Source organism: Chanodichthys erythropterus, chromosome 16 (genome assembly GCF_024489055.1).
Source record: "Chanodichthys erythropterus isolate Z2021 chromosome 16, ASM2448905v1, whole genome shotgun sequence".
In the NCBI taxonomy this organism is placed as follows: Eukaryota; Metazoa; Chordata; class Actinopteri; order Cypriniformes; family Xenocyprididae; genus Chanodichthys; species Chanodichthys erythropterus.
Genome location: NC_090236.1, coordinates 38736426 through 38753446, shown reverse-complemented (window position 1 = coordinate 38753446; position 17021 = coordinate 38736426). Strand labels below are relative to the sequence as shown.

General features: G+C 34.4%; 1 protein-coding gene across 1 annotated transcript in view; it reads right to left on the bottom strand.

Annotated features, from left to right (window-relative positions):
- pth1r (parathyroid hormone 1 receptor) overlaps positions 1 to 17021 on the bottom strand; it is a 96033-nt gene that overhangs the window by 39883 nt on the left and 39129 nt on the right. Inside the window, exon 2 of the mRNA XM_067362301.1 lies at positions 8227 to 8329. Coding sequence (XP_067218402.1) covers positions 8227 to 8329 — 103 coding nt within the window. The remainder of the gene's footprint in view (positions 1 to 8226; positions 8330 to 17021) is intronic.

Below are 17021 nucleotides of genomic sequence, written 5' to 3'. Positions count from 1 at the left end.
TTTAAATATATTAAATTAAATTAAAACTAAAAGTTTCTTAAGGATAAAAAAAATGATCTCTGCTAATGCTATAAACTATGTAGGGAGCCCTAACTTGAAAGAAGCCCAAACTATTAGCCTAAATTCAATTGCTTTTTATTTTGAGATAAAATAATCAACACTTAATTAAATAAATTGTATGCAAACCTGTAAGCTGCACCTAAGGCAGTTTTTGCATTAACTTCTAAATGTTTTTTTACTCCAATTCGTTGTTGAAATATAATCATTTCTACACAGTGGCTGTTATTTTAACATCAGATTTATTTAAACATACATTAAATAGCCTAATCAGGATATCACTAAAAGGTTAAGTAAAATAATGAAGATATTGGCTAATACAGTGCATATATTAAGCGAAAGAGTTCATTTCTCTAGCGAACTAACAAGCTGTGAACACTGAATGGCTTTTCTGAGGTAAATGCATCATGACATATTGTTGAATACGGACGCTTTCATTGTGTCTTTCCACCGTTGAAACACTGAATGAGCGATTACATGAGATATGACCGTTTCAGTAAGTTGTACTGAATCTTCGACATACCTTCAGATGTTCTTTCATGTTTATTCTGTAATGTTCATCTGTAGATGAACACGTTCACTTGCGCTCCGCGCTCGCGCTGCCGGTTGAACTGAGGCACCTGTACAGTGATCTGTCACCCCACATCAAAGCACGTCAAAATGGCATTTTCTGTTTAAACTTCATGATTTCGTGGACAGAATTTGAAGGATGACACTTTGTTTCTTATCGAAAGTAACAAAACGCAGAGCTTATTGCGGTTATTGGTGGTGAATATTGGTTGCAATGTAATGCTTCGGTACACACGTACACACGTGCACCGTACCGAAAGCCCTGTACCGAAACGGTTCGGTACAAATACGTGTACCGCTACACCCCTAGTCACGGGTAGTGTGTAACTTTTCCAAAAGTGAGATGAGTGACACAGAATGATTTAATGACCAAGAAAATTTAATAAACACATAGAGCGATATACAACATATAACATTAACTTCAATGCTGAAGAAACAGGGCTTATAAACACAGAGAGAAGAAAAGAAACAGGGAACAGGTGAGAATTAGAAACCATGGTAACAAACGAGAACTCAAAGACAGTGACAAGGGTGATGTTCACATTAGCTCCACCTATTTTTATCCACATTTTCGAATATCACATAAAAAAAAACAAAAAACTGCTAGATAGAAACACCAAAATGTATGGAAGCCCGTTTCCGCCACAAAAAAAAAAAAAAAAGCTTTCCTGTAGCTCAGTGGTTAGAGCATGGCACTAGCAATGCCAAGGTCATGGGTTCGATCCCAGGGATTGCACATACTCAGATACAAATGTATAGTATAATGCAATGTAAGTCGCTTTGGATAAAAGCGTCTGCCAAATGCATAAATGTAAATGTAAATGTAAAAAAGAATTAAAAAAAAAAAAAGATTAATTGCGACTTTTTATCTCAGAATTCTGACTTTTTAACTCGCAATTGCGTGATAAAAAGTCAGAATTCTGAGATATAAAATCGCAATTGCGAGTTAAAAAGTCAGAATTCTGAGATATAAAGTCGCAATTGCGTGATAAAAAGTCAGAATTCTGAGATATAAAGTCGCAATTGTGTGATAAAAAGTCAGAATTCTGAGATATAAAGTCGCAATTACGTGATAAAAAGTCAAAATTCTGAGATATAAAGTCGCAATTACGTGATAAAAAGTCAGAATTCTGAGATATAAAGTCGCAATTACGTGATAAAAAGTCAAAATTCTGAGATATAGTCGCAATTACGTGATAAAAAGTCAGAATTCTGAGATATAAAGTCGCAATTGTGTGATAAAAAGTCAGAATTCTTGGATATAAAGTCGCAATTGCGTGATAAAAAGTCAGAATTCTGAGATATAAAGTCGCAATTGCGTGATAAAAAGTCAGAATTCTGAGAATTCCGAGATATAAAGTCGCAATTACGTGATAAAAAGTCAGAATTCTGAGATATAAAGTCGCAATTGCGTGATAAAAAGTCAGAATTCTGAGAATTCCGAGATATAAAGTCGCAATTGTGTGATAAAAAGTCAGAATTCTGAGATATAAAGTCGCAATTGCGTGATAAAAAGTCAGAATTCTTGGATATAAAGTCGCAATTGCGTGATAAAAAGTCAGAATTCTGAGATATAAAGTCGCAATTGCGTGATAAAAAGTCAGAATTCTGAGATATAAAGTCGCAATTACGTGATAAAAAGTCATAATTCTGAGATATAAAGTCGCAATTGCGTGATAAAAAGTCAGAATTCTTAGATATAAAGTCGCAATTGCGTGATAAAAAGTCAGAATTCTGAGATATAAAGTCGCAATTGCGTGATAAAAAGTCAGAATTCTGAGATATAAAGTCGCAATTGCGTGATAAAAAGTCAGAATTCTGAGATATAAAGTCGCAATTGCATGATAAAAAGTCAGAATTCTGAGATATAAAGTCGCAATTGCATGATAAAAAGTCAGAATTCTGAGATATAAAGTCGCAATTGCGTGATAAAAAGTCAGAATTCTGAGATATAAAGTCGCAATTGCGTGATAAAAAGTCAGAATTCTGAGATATAAAGTCGCAATTACGTGATAAAAAGTCATAATTCTGAGATATAAAGTCGCAATTGCATGATAAAAAGTCAGAATTCTTAGATATAAAGTCGCAATTGCGTGATAAAAAGTCAGAATTCTGAGATATAAAGTCGCAATTGCGTGATAAAAAGTCAGAATTCTGAGATATAAAGTCGCAATTGCGTGATAAAAAGTCAGAATTCTGAGATATAAAGTCGCAATTGCATGATAAAAAGTCAGAATTCTGAGATATAAAGTCGCAATTGCATGATAAAAAGTCAGAATTCTGAGATATAAAGTCGCAATTGCGTGATAAAAAGTCAGAATTCTGAGATATAAAGTCGCAATTGCGTGATAAAAAGTCAGAATTCTGAGATATAAAGTCGCAATTGCATGATAAAAAGTCAGAATTCTGAGATATAAAGTCGCAATTGCGTGATATAAAGTCAGAATTCTGAGATATAAAGTCGCAATTACGTGATAAAAATTCAGAATTCTGAGATATAAAGTCGCAATTGCATGATAAAAAGTCAGAATTCTGAGATATAAAGTCGCAATTGCGTGATATAAAGTCAGAATTCTGAGATATAAAGTCGCAATTACGTGATAAAAATTCAGAATTCTGAGATATAAAGTCGATTTTTTTTTTTTTTTTTTTTTTTTTAGTGGCGGAAACGGGCTTCCATAAAAATGCACCAAAATGCACATAAAAAACTTTTATAACACATTTATCAAATAAATTCCATGCGCATAAAAAAAAATCATGTGACTTAGCGAAGGGATGGCATAACTGGACTAACCAGTGGACCAATCTCATTGCCCAGCATCTGAAATGCTGTTTTGGTTGTTCTGAAATGCCTGAGCAAAGTCTGTCCTTCCAGAGCTGTATTACAAGATCCCAAACAGCAGGCATCTTCCTGCAAGATGGAAGATGGCGGCGTGTATTTACGCAGCGGCTTGGTGCTCTCAGTATAAGTCTATTGCGCTTTGACTGTGCGCACTGAGATGCAAATAATTTATTATATATGAAAATTATTATATACAGTGGTTTCTCCTACTTTTCTTGGTGATATTTAGCACCATTTTATCAGGAAGTGACAATTTTGTTCTCTTCGACTACATAGAAACGCTGCTTTATTCGCAAATGTTTTATGCAATATTTCCATTTTGCACATAATTTACACAGCTACTGTGAGTCCAAATCCAATTATTTGTGTATCAGACTGGAATCTGATCTAAAATGATTAACATCCACATTGTGTATCTCAACTGTTCAGATCCGATTTGTGTCACGTGGTGCTCTTTTGTTTTTCTGAATATTTTTATTGGTTTCTATGGCAATGACGTTTTTTTGGTTGGCATACGACAAAAACAACAACATCAGCTGCAAAATGGAGGGGTTTGCAATACAGATGTTGTCTTATTATTGTCTTGCGTTTTCACATTTGGCTCTGAAACTCTGGAATAGCCTTCCTGATGATGTTCAGGGCTCAGACTCGCTCACCCAGTTTAAATCTAGATTAAAGACGCATCTCTTTAGCCAAGCATTCACATAATGCATCTCATACCAGATCAATTGCACATGACTATCTTTGTCTAATGTCATGAACAGCAGCTACGCTAATTATTCTCCATTTGCTTTTCTGTTTTACCTTGGGATCAACATGCACATTGCCCAATTTCTATATCCTAATTATTGTTAATGTAATTCATTTTTCAGGAGCTCATTGCTTCTACGTTCAGTTAAACTGCTAACAGTGATTGTAAATTAATTGTCTAAATTATTACATTATTACCTAACTGCATTCTTTAAATTGTAATGTTGACATGCATTCTCTGTAAAGCTGCTTTGAAATTATATGTATTGTGAAAAGCGCTATACAAATAAATGTGAATTGAAAAATGTGAATTATTTACATGACAACATGTCCAGTAGCTGGACTACTGCGTCTTCTGAGGCAGCGGCAGAAACGTGGGCTGCTTTATTATAGCTTTATTACATGCTGTCGTCTCCACCGGTTTCAAAACATGTCTCCGTTATAGTTTCATTTTCTGCTCGTCCTGCACTTTGCAACAACGCAACCTTGTTTCTGCAGTGACTTTCAGTATGTTTCCTATAACAACGTCTAACGGTTACGTTTTACGTAAAAAGTCACACAAACCACTGATCAGAGCGGTCAGACTGAAACGGATTTCCAGAAATGCGATATGACCACATATGAATGTAGCTCGAAACAGATTTGTAAAAATTGCATTTCACGTGAATTTTTGCAGTTCACATCTTAATAAAACATCTGATCAGATTTCAATTGGTTTCATTGGTTTCTGTTTCTTTTTAAATGTGTTTACTTTGATTGTCCCTCATATTTGATCCCATATAGATCATCTTATTCACTAAGACATGAACAATTTCCTTTCTTTTTTGTTCCCAGAATTTTTAGTAAAACTGGACGAAGGTCTTTTCATTATAAAGCCCCTTCGGATTGGAACAATCTCCCTAAGTCTTTGAGATCTATTACCTCATTTTATTGCTTTAGGTCATTTTTATTTTCTCATCTTAAAATTGCTTGTGTATGTTTTTAAGTTCTCTCATGTTGATTAGATGATTGTGTATGTGTATCTACATGCTTATATATAATTGCTGTAATTTTGTTGTGGGTGTGAGGGTCAAGTTGAGCTTGTTTGTTTGTTTTTTTGATTATTTGTATGTTTGTTTTGTTTTTTGTTTTTGCTTAGGACCCCCTCGGAAATGAGATGTTGCGTCTCAAAGGGCTATCCTTCTAATAAATATACATTGGATTTGCACAAAAATCAGATTTGGACCAACAGTCTTAACATAGTCAAAAAACCATGACCTAGAAACTAAACAGAACATCACAATGAAACTAAGCAGAAAAAGATAAAGAAACTGAACACCGTGACACTAATGTACATTTTCATTTAAACTCAGGCTCACACATTTTTGACTAATGGCTTTCTATGACTTTTCCATTCAACCGTGAACGCTTGATAAGGAGCTAAAAATCATTTGAGAGACATTGCACACAAAAAACAGCAATTTCCAGATGCATTTTCCATATTTTACCAGTTAAATATTTGACAGAAATTACAGTCCCACTCGTTTTTTTTCTTCTCTATTGCAATGTATACAGTATGCGAGTGAAACGGCTTCTGAAGAATTGACTGTGAGGGTTTTTCAGAAAGCAATCAGGTGAAATTATTAGTACGTCTCCATGTCTGTGACCACTGCAGTGTGATGATTAGATGCTATTTATATTTAGTCCAAATAATGACAGATTTGCACCTCGGTGAATATTTATTAAAATCCGAAATGGATGCTGCCTTACTTGTCCCTAAATCCCACCACTACACTAACCGATCCTGCAGGTAAGTAAAGGATTTCTCAAAGGTCCAAGAACAGAGACATGTTTTTTTTTTAACAATTTGAGCTGCCAGCCTGTCCGATCAACATCTAGACCTCATCAAACTTCAAGTATCAGTATATTAAATACCTGTTTATTACTCTACACCTCATTTCCACTTTTGATTTTGTTTTTAAATGTAAAATAAGCTGATATCAGATGAGAAAAGTGAAAGAACCTGCAGTCTGCAGCGTGTCCTGATACCATCTGCACACAATAATTCCATCTGTCTAGCAAAAAGGCAAAAGCCTGAAAACAAATGAATGGCTCACAGTGACTTACAATCATAAGCATATTTTATTTTAAACCATATTTACACATGTGTATATATATATATATATATATATATATATATATATATATATATATATATATATATATATATATGAAAAATGCAATGGAAAAAGGTGATACTCTAATCTGAATTCAAAATCCTTAACCCATCTATAATTATTTTAAACACTAACGTACTGTAGCTTACGTCATGTTTCATTCAAGTTTGCATCCAAAACTGAAATATCTTGCACATATTCCCATTGTGTGAGAGTCTGACACGAGATTCCACAACATTCACTCCAGTTCGGACATAAACATCCCTAACTGTTTCATGCTGCGAGACAAAAGTGACTTAACACAAGTAAAATAAGCCTGCGATGAGAAGAAAATAATACAGCAGTCTGGCTATGACAATAGTCCGCCAAAAAAGGTTATTTAAAAAGCCTTTGAGACAGTCCACCAGGGAATGAAATGACCACAGTGAAAGGAAACTGAGGTTCCCATAAAATGAAACCCTTTAACACACTCTTCTATTCCCAGATCTCTATTTAGCATGGCAAATCACCCAAAAGGGATTACACAGAACTGTGCTATGCTGTTTTCCAGGGCAACGTCTGAGGACATCTAGCAGTTGTTGTTGTTTTTTTTTTTCTTTTCTTTTCTGATGTTGCAATGCCAATGTATCGTTCAGACATCACACCATAGTAAGTAAAGACGCGATTTTAATTCAATTATGTCATCAGTTGAAAGGGTTATTTTAAAGTTCCTTTGAGGTTCACTTATATTGTTATATTTTTATGCACAAATATATGTGTGGAAAAACATTATGAAAATCAAAGCATTATGAAATCATTTATGCAGTTTGTGATGCTGCTGTCAGATCCAATACATCTGAAATGCACAAATATTAATGCAGCCAGATTGAAGCAGTTTACTTCTTTTTTTCATAAGTGTTGCGTGAATCACCTGTACGCACCAAAAGCGTGATAAGATGATGAAATGTGCAACCTATTTGAATCCTCACAAATACAATAACTATGGTACATAGCACCTTGATGAATTATAGACCAAGCTAGTTTTCTCTGTGTAAAATGTGTTCTGTTATAATGATGATTGATAGTAGGAAAAACCTGATATCCAAAAATATTACATAAATCATTAAAAGCCTGATGAAATGAAAATCTGTTCATAGCAGGAAATTTCAGATTTTAGTGAAGTTAGACTTCCCATGGTGCTCTGAAGTAGAAACATCTGTCCAGTTGAAAAGGTTAGGCCTAAACAATATAAAATACTTCATATATCACATCCAAACAATGAATTATGTTAATTATTCATTAATTGCGGTAATCAGCTTTATATGTGTGGGTTATAAAGTAAGCTACCACAAAAACAAAAAAAATAAAACTAAAACGCTTCTCACTTCAACCCCCCAATGTTCAAATCAAATCTACACCTTGGAGTCTATTGCTTTTTTAAACAGGGAGCTGACAGAGCTTATTTTTTTTTTTTTTTTTTTTAATGGCTTAAATAACGAGATGTCAGGCCAGTGAAATAGAAACTAATGAATTCTCTTGGCTTTAGCACTGACTGATGGAGTGTTGCTGAGAGATCCAACCTAATCAATGCCAGTTCATTTCAGCATCAATCTGATTGGATGAGGCGTAGCGCAGAGTCATAGTTAAGCACCTGAGACCTGACCTCAGCACACATCCCTATGGAGACACATGTATCCACAACTCCTACGTTCATCAAAGATGTCATTTCAGCAATGCTAAACTGAGGCGAGAGCAAAGATAGTGCTCAGAGACATGGCTGTTTATGCAGTGACACCGAGAGCCCTCCTGAGATTAGTAGTTTGTTACTCTGCATGCTGTCATTTTTTTTAAGAATAGACCATTTAAACTTACCAGTAATTTTATGTTTGGACTTGATCACTCGCTCGCATTTCCGCTTTGCGTTGAACAGCAGATAGATTTGCTCCTCTTTAGTGAGGACATCATCAGCATCGACCTGTACAGACACACACAATCAGAGTTGATTACCATGGGTATTATTTACCTTCATGAGGGCATATTGTTTTTCATCCTTTTATGTCAAGCCCTTCAGTGTAATTAATTCACTGAGATAAATGCTCAAAATAAAATCATCCTCATTTCTAAGTAATTATTTTATGTGAGATTATGTAGCATAACTAATGTCTAACTAAGTATTTTATGTAACAAGTATAATGTATTATATAAAAACAACCCAAGATAGATAGATAGATAGATAGATAGATAGATAGATAGATAGATAGATAGATAGATAGATAGATAGATAGATAGATAGATAGATAGATAGATAGATAGATAGATAGATAGATAGATAGATAGATAGATAGATAGATAGATAGATAGATGGGTCAACAGTGTAATTATAAATGTAATTACAGAAATTAATTATAGATGTAATTACATTCAGGAGTTTTTTAAAATATAAGTAAAATGTAAAAACATGTATGTACACAATAAGTGCATTGTATCAAATGATTAATTTAAATGTAAGTACATAGTAGTTAAGTCACTTAATATAAAGTGGGACCCAAACTTCAGAATGATAAAGAAAATTCAATTTAGCCCTTGTTGGATACAAACAGTATTTGAACACTTAAGCCACACTTGAAAATGTATGATTGTTATTATTGCAAAATATCAAAGAAAGTGTCATTTCTTTTGAATAAATTATAGAACCAGCACATTTTTCATCAACAGATATACTGTTCAAAAATGAAGATAAAAGTATTGTGATAGTTTCTTGCTGTCAAATGTTGGAACGTGTCAACAGTTAATGTGTTGAACTACTCAAGCTTTAGCATCACTGGCTTGCAGATGCCACTTGATTTGAAATGTTATCATCTAACTAATGACAATAATCATTCACAGAACTAGCAGTCTGGCTTAATGTCCATATAGTTTTTGAGGTCACTATATATATATATATATATATATATATATATATATATATATATTAGGGCTGTCAAAATAACGCATTCATTTTGATTAATTAATCTGAGAAAAAATAACGCGTAAAAAAAAATAATGCAGATTAATTAATTCCGTATCGACCTTTGAACCTGGAGCCGTTCTCGTGACCGCAAGCTCTCTGTCTTCAAAGTAAGCACCGTCTTTGCACTCTCTCTACCTCACACATAATAATCTAAATCAACTGACACAATGCTAAAGGTTCGTAAGACCGAATCAATGTTTCACGAGGCGCATTCGGAGAATGTTTTTCCTGAATAACCCTGAATTGTGCTCAAAAGAACGTCTCCTCATCTTCTCTGACAGGCGCCCTGCACGTGCAGCTCACATAAACCACACTTTCAGTAAACAAAAAGAAAATCCTATCCAGTGGTGAAGTGTTTTCTGTGTTGACAGATCTTTTGCAATGTCCTAATAACAGTCGCGATTCGCACAGAACGCGTCAACGTCTGCTAATGTCCGATTCGCGACCTAATGACTCATTTGAACAAATTCATTTTAATGAATCATGACAACAACTGATCTGTCCACACGGTCTATAATGAATCATTTACTCGAACAACTCTGAAATGAGAACATAAGTGTGCTTACCCCATTTAGCAAGAGTGGTTAGTAAAATTAGCCTTAATAATCCACAATATTTTCAGATTATTTAAATGACAATGTTTAGTAAATTAGGCCTACCTATAAAATCAGTTAGTTTAGTCTGGAGTGAGGTGAAACCGAAACAAAGCAAGCTGTTGTTAGCTAGGTGCATTCAATTGTATATGGTAGAAAATTATATTATTAGTTAATATAACTTCTAAATGCTACTTCTTAATACTTTTCAGGTTTAGCTAAAAATCATCTTCTCTTACAAAGCTATAAAATCACTTTTTTTTTTTTTGCAGAGAGGGCAAGAAAGAATTACAGTGAGAGTGACGGGTACTTTATTGTCAGTATCGGGCTCGCAGATCACGTGGACACTTTTTACTGTTTGTGTGGATGACCATGTCTGTCACCACTGAAGACCTTTTTTGACCCAGAAAACACCCTGCGTTGATTCATTTGAATTGAAATATTTAATACTTTCACAGCAAAAATTATTTATGCGATTATGTATTTAGATTAATTAATCACAGAGTATGTAATTAATTAGATTAAAATTATTAATCGATTGACAGCCCTAATATATATATATATATATATATATATATATATATATATATATATATATATATATATATATATATATGTGTGCATGTTTTCTGAGCGATAAGAAAAGCACATTTTGAAAAGCACTTTGTTTCTCTAGTGATAAACAGGCCACATAACGGCCTAATATATCAGGGAGACAAATACAAAACCAACTCTAAGATATTCAGCTATTTTTATCACTTTAATATCAGTTCATAGTCCATACTCACAAAAGCTTTGCCAAGTAAACAAAAAGAACAATGCACAATATCTTGAAGGATCTAAGGATTCTCAATAGCAACATACGTGTGTGCGTAGCTTCAACGGAGCGACCATACATCTGTGTTGTGTTTTCTTTGTCTTTTTATTCTTTTATAATCATTAAATCACAATCGTTTATGATTTATTATCCAATTTAATCATGTAATTATTAATCTTTATTATTTTCTTGCAATGCTTGCTATTGTAGTTTAATCTTATGATTGTGTGGTTTCAAGGGATGTTTGTCCTCATGAGTAAGAGATAAGTGAATGTCTCCATTTCAAGGTTTTTAAGGACAATGCGGTGAAGCAGTAACTTTCCATTGCTTTTGCTTTGGTATAATAACACTTGTTGGATTTATTCTGGCCAGAAGAATTTCAAACAAAGTCCAGACGAAGTAGAGATGAAGTTCAGATGAAGTCTGAGAATTGAAACATATGCATCTAAAATTATTTAATAAACCCTGGTCATTTTTTATAATCATCTCCTGCTTTCTGCTCTTCCTTCCTCTCAGGCTGATAGAAAACAGTTAATATGGTTTTGTTCACTGATGGAATCAGACACATCTCTCATCGCATGCTTCATCCACTTTGAGCTGTGATGCTAATGCAGGTGTCACTGAATTTGGCTTGCATTATTTCCCATTTTTTTCCCCCACTATTTCCTGTCCTCTCTACTATTACAGCATGCCAGAAATGCTATCATTTCCAGTTATGCACATATGAACAACAGTTTTTCAGTGGGATGAAATTATGATATGGAATTATCAATGAGTTGTAACAGATGAAAGGGTGTCGGCATCAAATATGGTGGAAAATAACTGCAGCAGATGGATGTTAATGTTTTTCAATTTTCAGTGCTGCATTTCAGTAATATTCCCATGTTGTGCAACAGAGCTTATAGTAAACCAATGTTAAAGAGGACCTACTATACCCTTTTAACAAAGTCTTGACGTAGTTTTTGTGCTCTACTAGAACAGGTTGTCATGATTTCATGCATATTTGACATTGTTGCAACTCCTCTCTTCCCAGTCTGTCAGTAACGCTCTGGAGTACGTTTCCCGAAAGCATTGTTAGTTAACTATAGTCGCAAGATCTTCCCTTATTAATATAGTTCAATGAGTCGGTGTTTCCCAAAACCATAGTTCGCAAATATCATCGCAAAGTTGTGGGGTTGGAATGACAGCTCTCGACCTGTGGTTAGAAGCAAAGTTTCTTGTTTGCATGATGTGTGGATTTCATAAATCTTGAGCAAAGTAAGCAAGCTGACATTCAGTACTCTATCTTTTATTTCAAATACATACAAATGTCTTTTAGTTTGTCAAGAGATTTAAAGCTCCATTTTTGAAGAGTGTGCATATGCGTACGTGTTCTATTATGTGTGAACGAGCCTATGATTGAATCTGGAAACAAAGCAAAATAACTGAGAAAAATGAGAATTAGTCCTCAGATGCCATGTTTGTGATTTATAGCAATATGGAATATATTCAATCTCAAATGGATTCATTTATAGAGGTTATTACTCCACCACCTGTGTGTCATTATTATCCAACATGATTGAATGACAAATTTGCGAAAATTCGGTTTCGGGAAACAGTCATGACTAGCTAGCTGAACATGAAAAAAAGCTCCTCTTTAAGCTAATGACTTCACAGTTTTCCTTATGTTAGATTGAATGTTAGATATAGTGTATTCAGTTATTCTAATTCACTGTGCTTATTTTATTTTTTTCAACTTCTATATTTTATTTCCTTTTTTAATGTATGTTGTGTCATAACAACTGAAAAATCTTGTTTCAAAAAACTGCTTTCCTATTTACAGCTTGACTTACAATGTCCAGAAATCCATATTTTGAAGTATAAAACATATCCAATCAAGATTAGAGCTAGAAGACTTACTCACAGCCATAATTAGACGTTCTGTTCCTGAACAAGCTACGGTTATATGAGAACCAAAGATTTATTATAATCATCATCATTTAAACAAAGTATGCAGCTATTTATAGATGTAAAATGCCCACATCAGGCCCTTAGAGATTACAATATGTAGCTTGCAAAGCTTGTTATTAATGTCAGTTTCATTGCTTATAAGATGGAATAAATATTTCTTACATTGACACACAGAAAAAGAACATTGCATCTGATAAGAGATCGTCAGCGTTGATTTTATCCAGCTGAGCTCCAGTAACTGTTTACACTGTAGTACATTGATTTCCTTCTCAGGGAAGGTGTCAATGTCTGCAGTGCTTTGATAGACCTGACTGGAGTTTTTTCTTTGTATGCATTCACTGGTTGTTTAACATAGCATACTATACCCTGCCATATATGCGATCTGTGCACAGTACACAGTTTTCTTCATGCACAGAATAAATGTATGAATTTGTGTTGTCAAAAGTACACAGAAACACATGGGAGCATTTAAAAGAAGGCGTCAATCGGAGATCCCTAATATATCCGCTGATAGACGGATCGTTTTTGAAGCGTGGATCATCTGTTGAGCATGTGAACACAATGCCAATCAGAGGTGTTTAAGAATCCGCACAGCAATTTCCTTTTGGAAAACTATCCATTTGCATTCACATTCATCTCAATGGCACTTGCTTGGCTGACTAACTATTTCCGGCGAGATTCTTAAGTGCACTTCTGATGAACTACTATCCCATGAGGCCACGGGAGACGAGCGACACAACTGATTGAAAAGATGAAGGTCACATGACCTATGTAGTATGTCCAAATTTCATTCATCCTACCCATAGTCATACTATATGCAACATTCTTTTGAACAGTCTCAAATGCAATTTTGGATGCAGCTAGCATATTTTTTTTACATTGGCATTGTAAAATTCTACAATTAAGCATTCTGAGGCACGACTGGAAATAACAACAACTTCTCAGGCTAACTTCAGAATTATAGGCAGTGAAGTCTTGTGGCATCTACAGGAACATACACCTCGATGAACTCTGTGTGGCATACTTTTATCTACGGAAAACATGAATAGGATTTTTATAGCAGATGAACCCTACTGTTGAACTCTGTTGAGAGAAACTTGAACGTAGAAAAGTGCTGAAGGTCGTAACAGGATTCAAGAGAGTGAATATTTCATTATAAGACAGGCTTGTTTTAATTCTTCAAAGGTATGGTATGTAATTTTTTGGATGTTACAGAGCCTTCTTTTATCTAAGCATAAAATGCAAGTCATTTGTAGGCTGATTTCTCCTGAAAAGTCTAAACACTGTGGCTTTGTGGAGCTATCAAAACACTGATGTACCCGACACAGCAAAACTGGCTCAACCAATAGGGTTTCTTCGGTCAATGATCTGTTATTTTATTGCAGTGCAAGCATCAGAACATGTAGTTATTTTTTTTGCAATAACATTTGGCAGAAATTACACACTTCATTTTTAATCAGTAATGTCAGACCACCATGACTTAATATTGTGTACTGTCAATTCACTAAGACAGTTTAGTGTAATTGATGATCCAAATGTTGCTCTTATGTATATCATGAATTGGAAAACTATGGGTGTCATTTGAACCTGATATTTAACATCCATGAAGAAGTGTAGTTGGAAATTACTGACATTAATCAAGACGGATAAATATGAAAACGTCCTCTAGCTTGACTCGCATGCAGCAGCACTAATTTAGGCATTAAATCAACATTTTCTTTTTTTGTCTAAAAACATTTACCTTTCACGGTACACGGCAGTCAACATTTTATACTTATATAAGCACAGTAGCCAGGCAGGATTTCATTAAATTAAATCACAATATTTTCCAAATGGCCAGGCCAAAATCCAAAATTAATGAAATGAATAGCGTGTCTTTTATCTTACGACTGAATGGTTGAGTGACTCTCAACTCTACTGTGAACTGCCATGTTTGGATATGATAATGAGACCAGAATTTTTTTTTTTTTTTTTTTTATTCCAGAAAGGCAGTGTTAAAAAAAAACAAAAAAAAAAACAAAAAAAACAGACGATAAAGGTATGATAAAAGAAAATGTCCTTGGATGAGAAAGGAGGACATGAATGGAATGTTTTTAAATAGCTGAAATATGATGCATTATGCAATGTGATTACAATTGAGTGCTGCAGTTTTGTTGTCTGGGCTGTTAACTCAAGATCTTTGAAAAGATGTTTAGTTATCTCATTGCAACAGCAAAAAGAGTAAAGCTGTCCAAGCTGAAAGACTATATAAGATGTCTGTCTTTACCCATCGTTAAGAAAATAAGGACTAATACAAAACAAAAACACGTTCACAAGAATGACAGGAAAATCCAGGTACATCAGTAATGTGAAGTGGAAAACACTTGAAGTAAAAAAAAAGCCCATAATGTGAAACGCTTTCTCCATTTTTAAGTAGCCAGTCAGCGCCAGCATTTTTGATCATATTCACAAAACTTTCATGACCCGAAATCTGAACATGTAATATATCAAAAGAAAGAAGAGTTTTTGCTTTTAAACAACAACAACAAACATTTTATTCTAGCTTCATTCTAGCAGTCGATTTAATTAGATCACAGCCGTGAGAAAATCACAATGAGCTACATCGCAATTTTGTTTTCTGTTCGATTGACAGATTGCTTTGCCAAAGCAATGGCACAAAACAACATTAGTGATCTTTTAGGTTCATTATAAAACTGTGTTGGGTTATCATAAAATCAGAAATATTGAGTGCAATAGCAGGACAATTAATCAGTTTAAAAAGACTATTATTCACCTATTTGTGCTCAGACGCATCTTTGGTTTGCATAAATTACATACAAAAGTATAACATTTCCTAGTCGATTCATGTGAAATATCACACAATCTCTTCTCAGTGAACTGTAAAGCCGCAAGATGCATGATGAAACAATAGATGTTTCAATAGTAATGCACAATTTTAGTTTGTGATCGAATAAGAAGAAGACGCTTGCGCTGCTCAATGCATTGCATGTTCATCCAAACGTAAAACTTAACGCAGCTTTTGGTAATGCTACATCGCTACTTGCTGGAAAAAGTAGTTAGATACTGGAAAAGCTAAACAACTTATCCTCGCCTGATTTATACAGATCTTCTGCTTTGCTTGTTTTTGCAACTGGAGATACTGCACTATTTTAGAGGATCTGTAACAGCGCCCCCTGCCGTATAACAGTGAAAACACAGATTGCTGGAAAAACTTGCCAATGATAAGGAAAGTGAAAAAAGTGGACGTTATATATCAGAACAGAGCCAGATGTTTGGATGGAAGGGTTGCAAACATTAACCCTTGCTGGTAGATGCTGTAACTACACCATTCTTAGACAGTAGACAGTAACGTATCCTTAGGAGTTTTTTCAGTAAAGAAAATCATCCTCTTCAACCAACTTCATTCTTTCACCTTAAGTAGTAGAGACAGACATGTGTGTGACTCATCCAAAGTAAACTGTAGTCAGCCAACCAAAATTGTCTGCTTCATAGTGGCAATCATAGTCTCATTCACAGCATCCTTTCTAACCCTATTTTTCCAGACTGGGTATTTCTGACGCCTAAATATCTGACCCCATTGAGTGGCAGCATCTGTAACCATAATATTCTATCCATCAATATTTTCTCTTTTCTCAAGTAAGGAGGTGAAGGGAAGTCATATTTTGGGCACTGAAAGGGTGTACAGAGGAAAGACATTTATGGCTACGCACAGTAAACAACCACAAATGGAACAACATTTTGCCACAAGCAAATATGGGATAGACACAACTTGTTTGGTGTTCTGGATAGGGCAATATCGAATATTCCAGAATCCAATCCAAACAGGTCAGGATAGAAGACCAAGATATAAATTTGCTCAGTACTGATGTAACGTTATGGAGAGGTAAGTCCAGGGAGAAACAGGATACAACCAACACATTCAAACAAATCTACATTTAGCAAAGTAGAAAACAGATAAAAGATTTAGGGGATGATCGGGGAAGATGTACTCCTTAAGAACATTGTGCATTTACTTCTAAATTGTAACATATTTAAATAAGTTTAGCATGTGTAGGATGATGATGCAACAGCCAGTATGTTTGCTTTTTTCCCCTTTTTTTGTATAGCATAGCAAAAAATGTCAAATTATTCAGAAAGGAAATTTTACCCCACTACTGTATTCTATATTCAATAACCGATGACAGACAAAGCAAAATCCTAATAAAAGATTTATCTATTTATTCTATGACTTATATACAGGTATATGAATGTATGCATCTTTAATTGTCCATATTTTAATTGAGGATATGTTCTAATA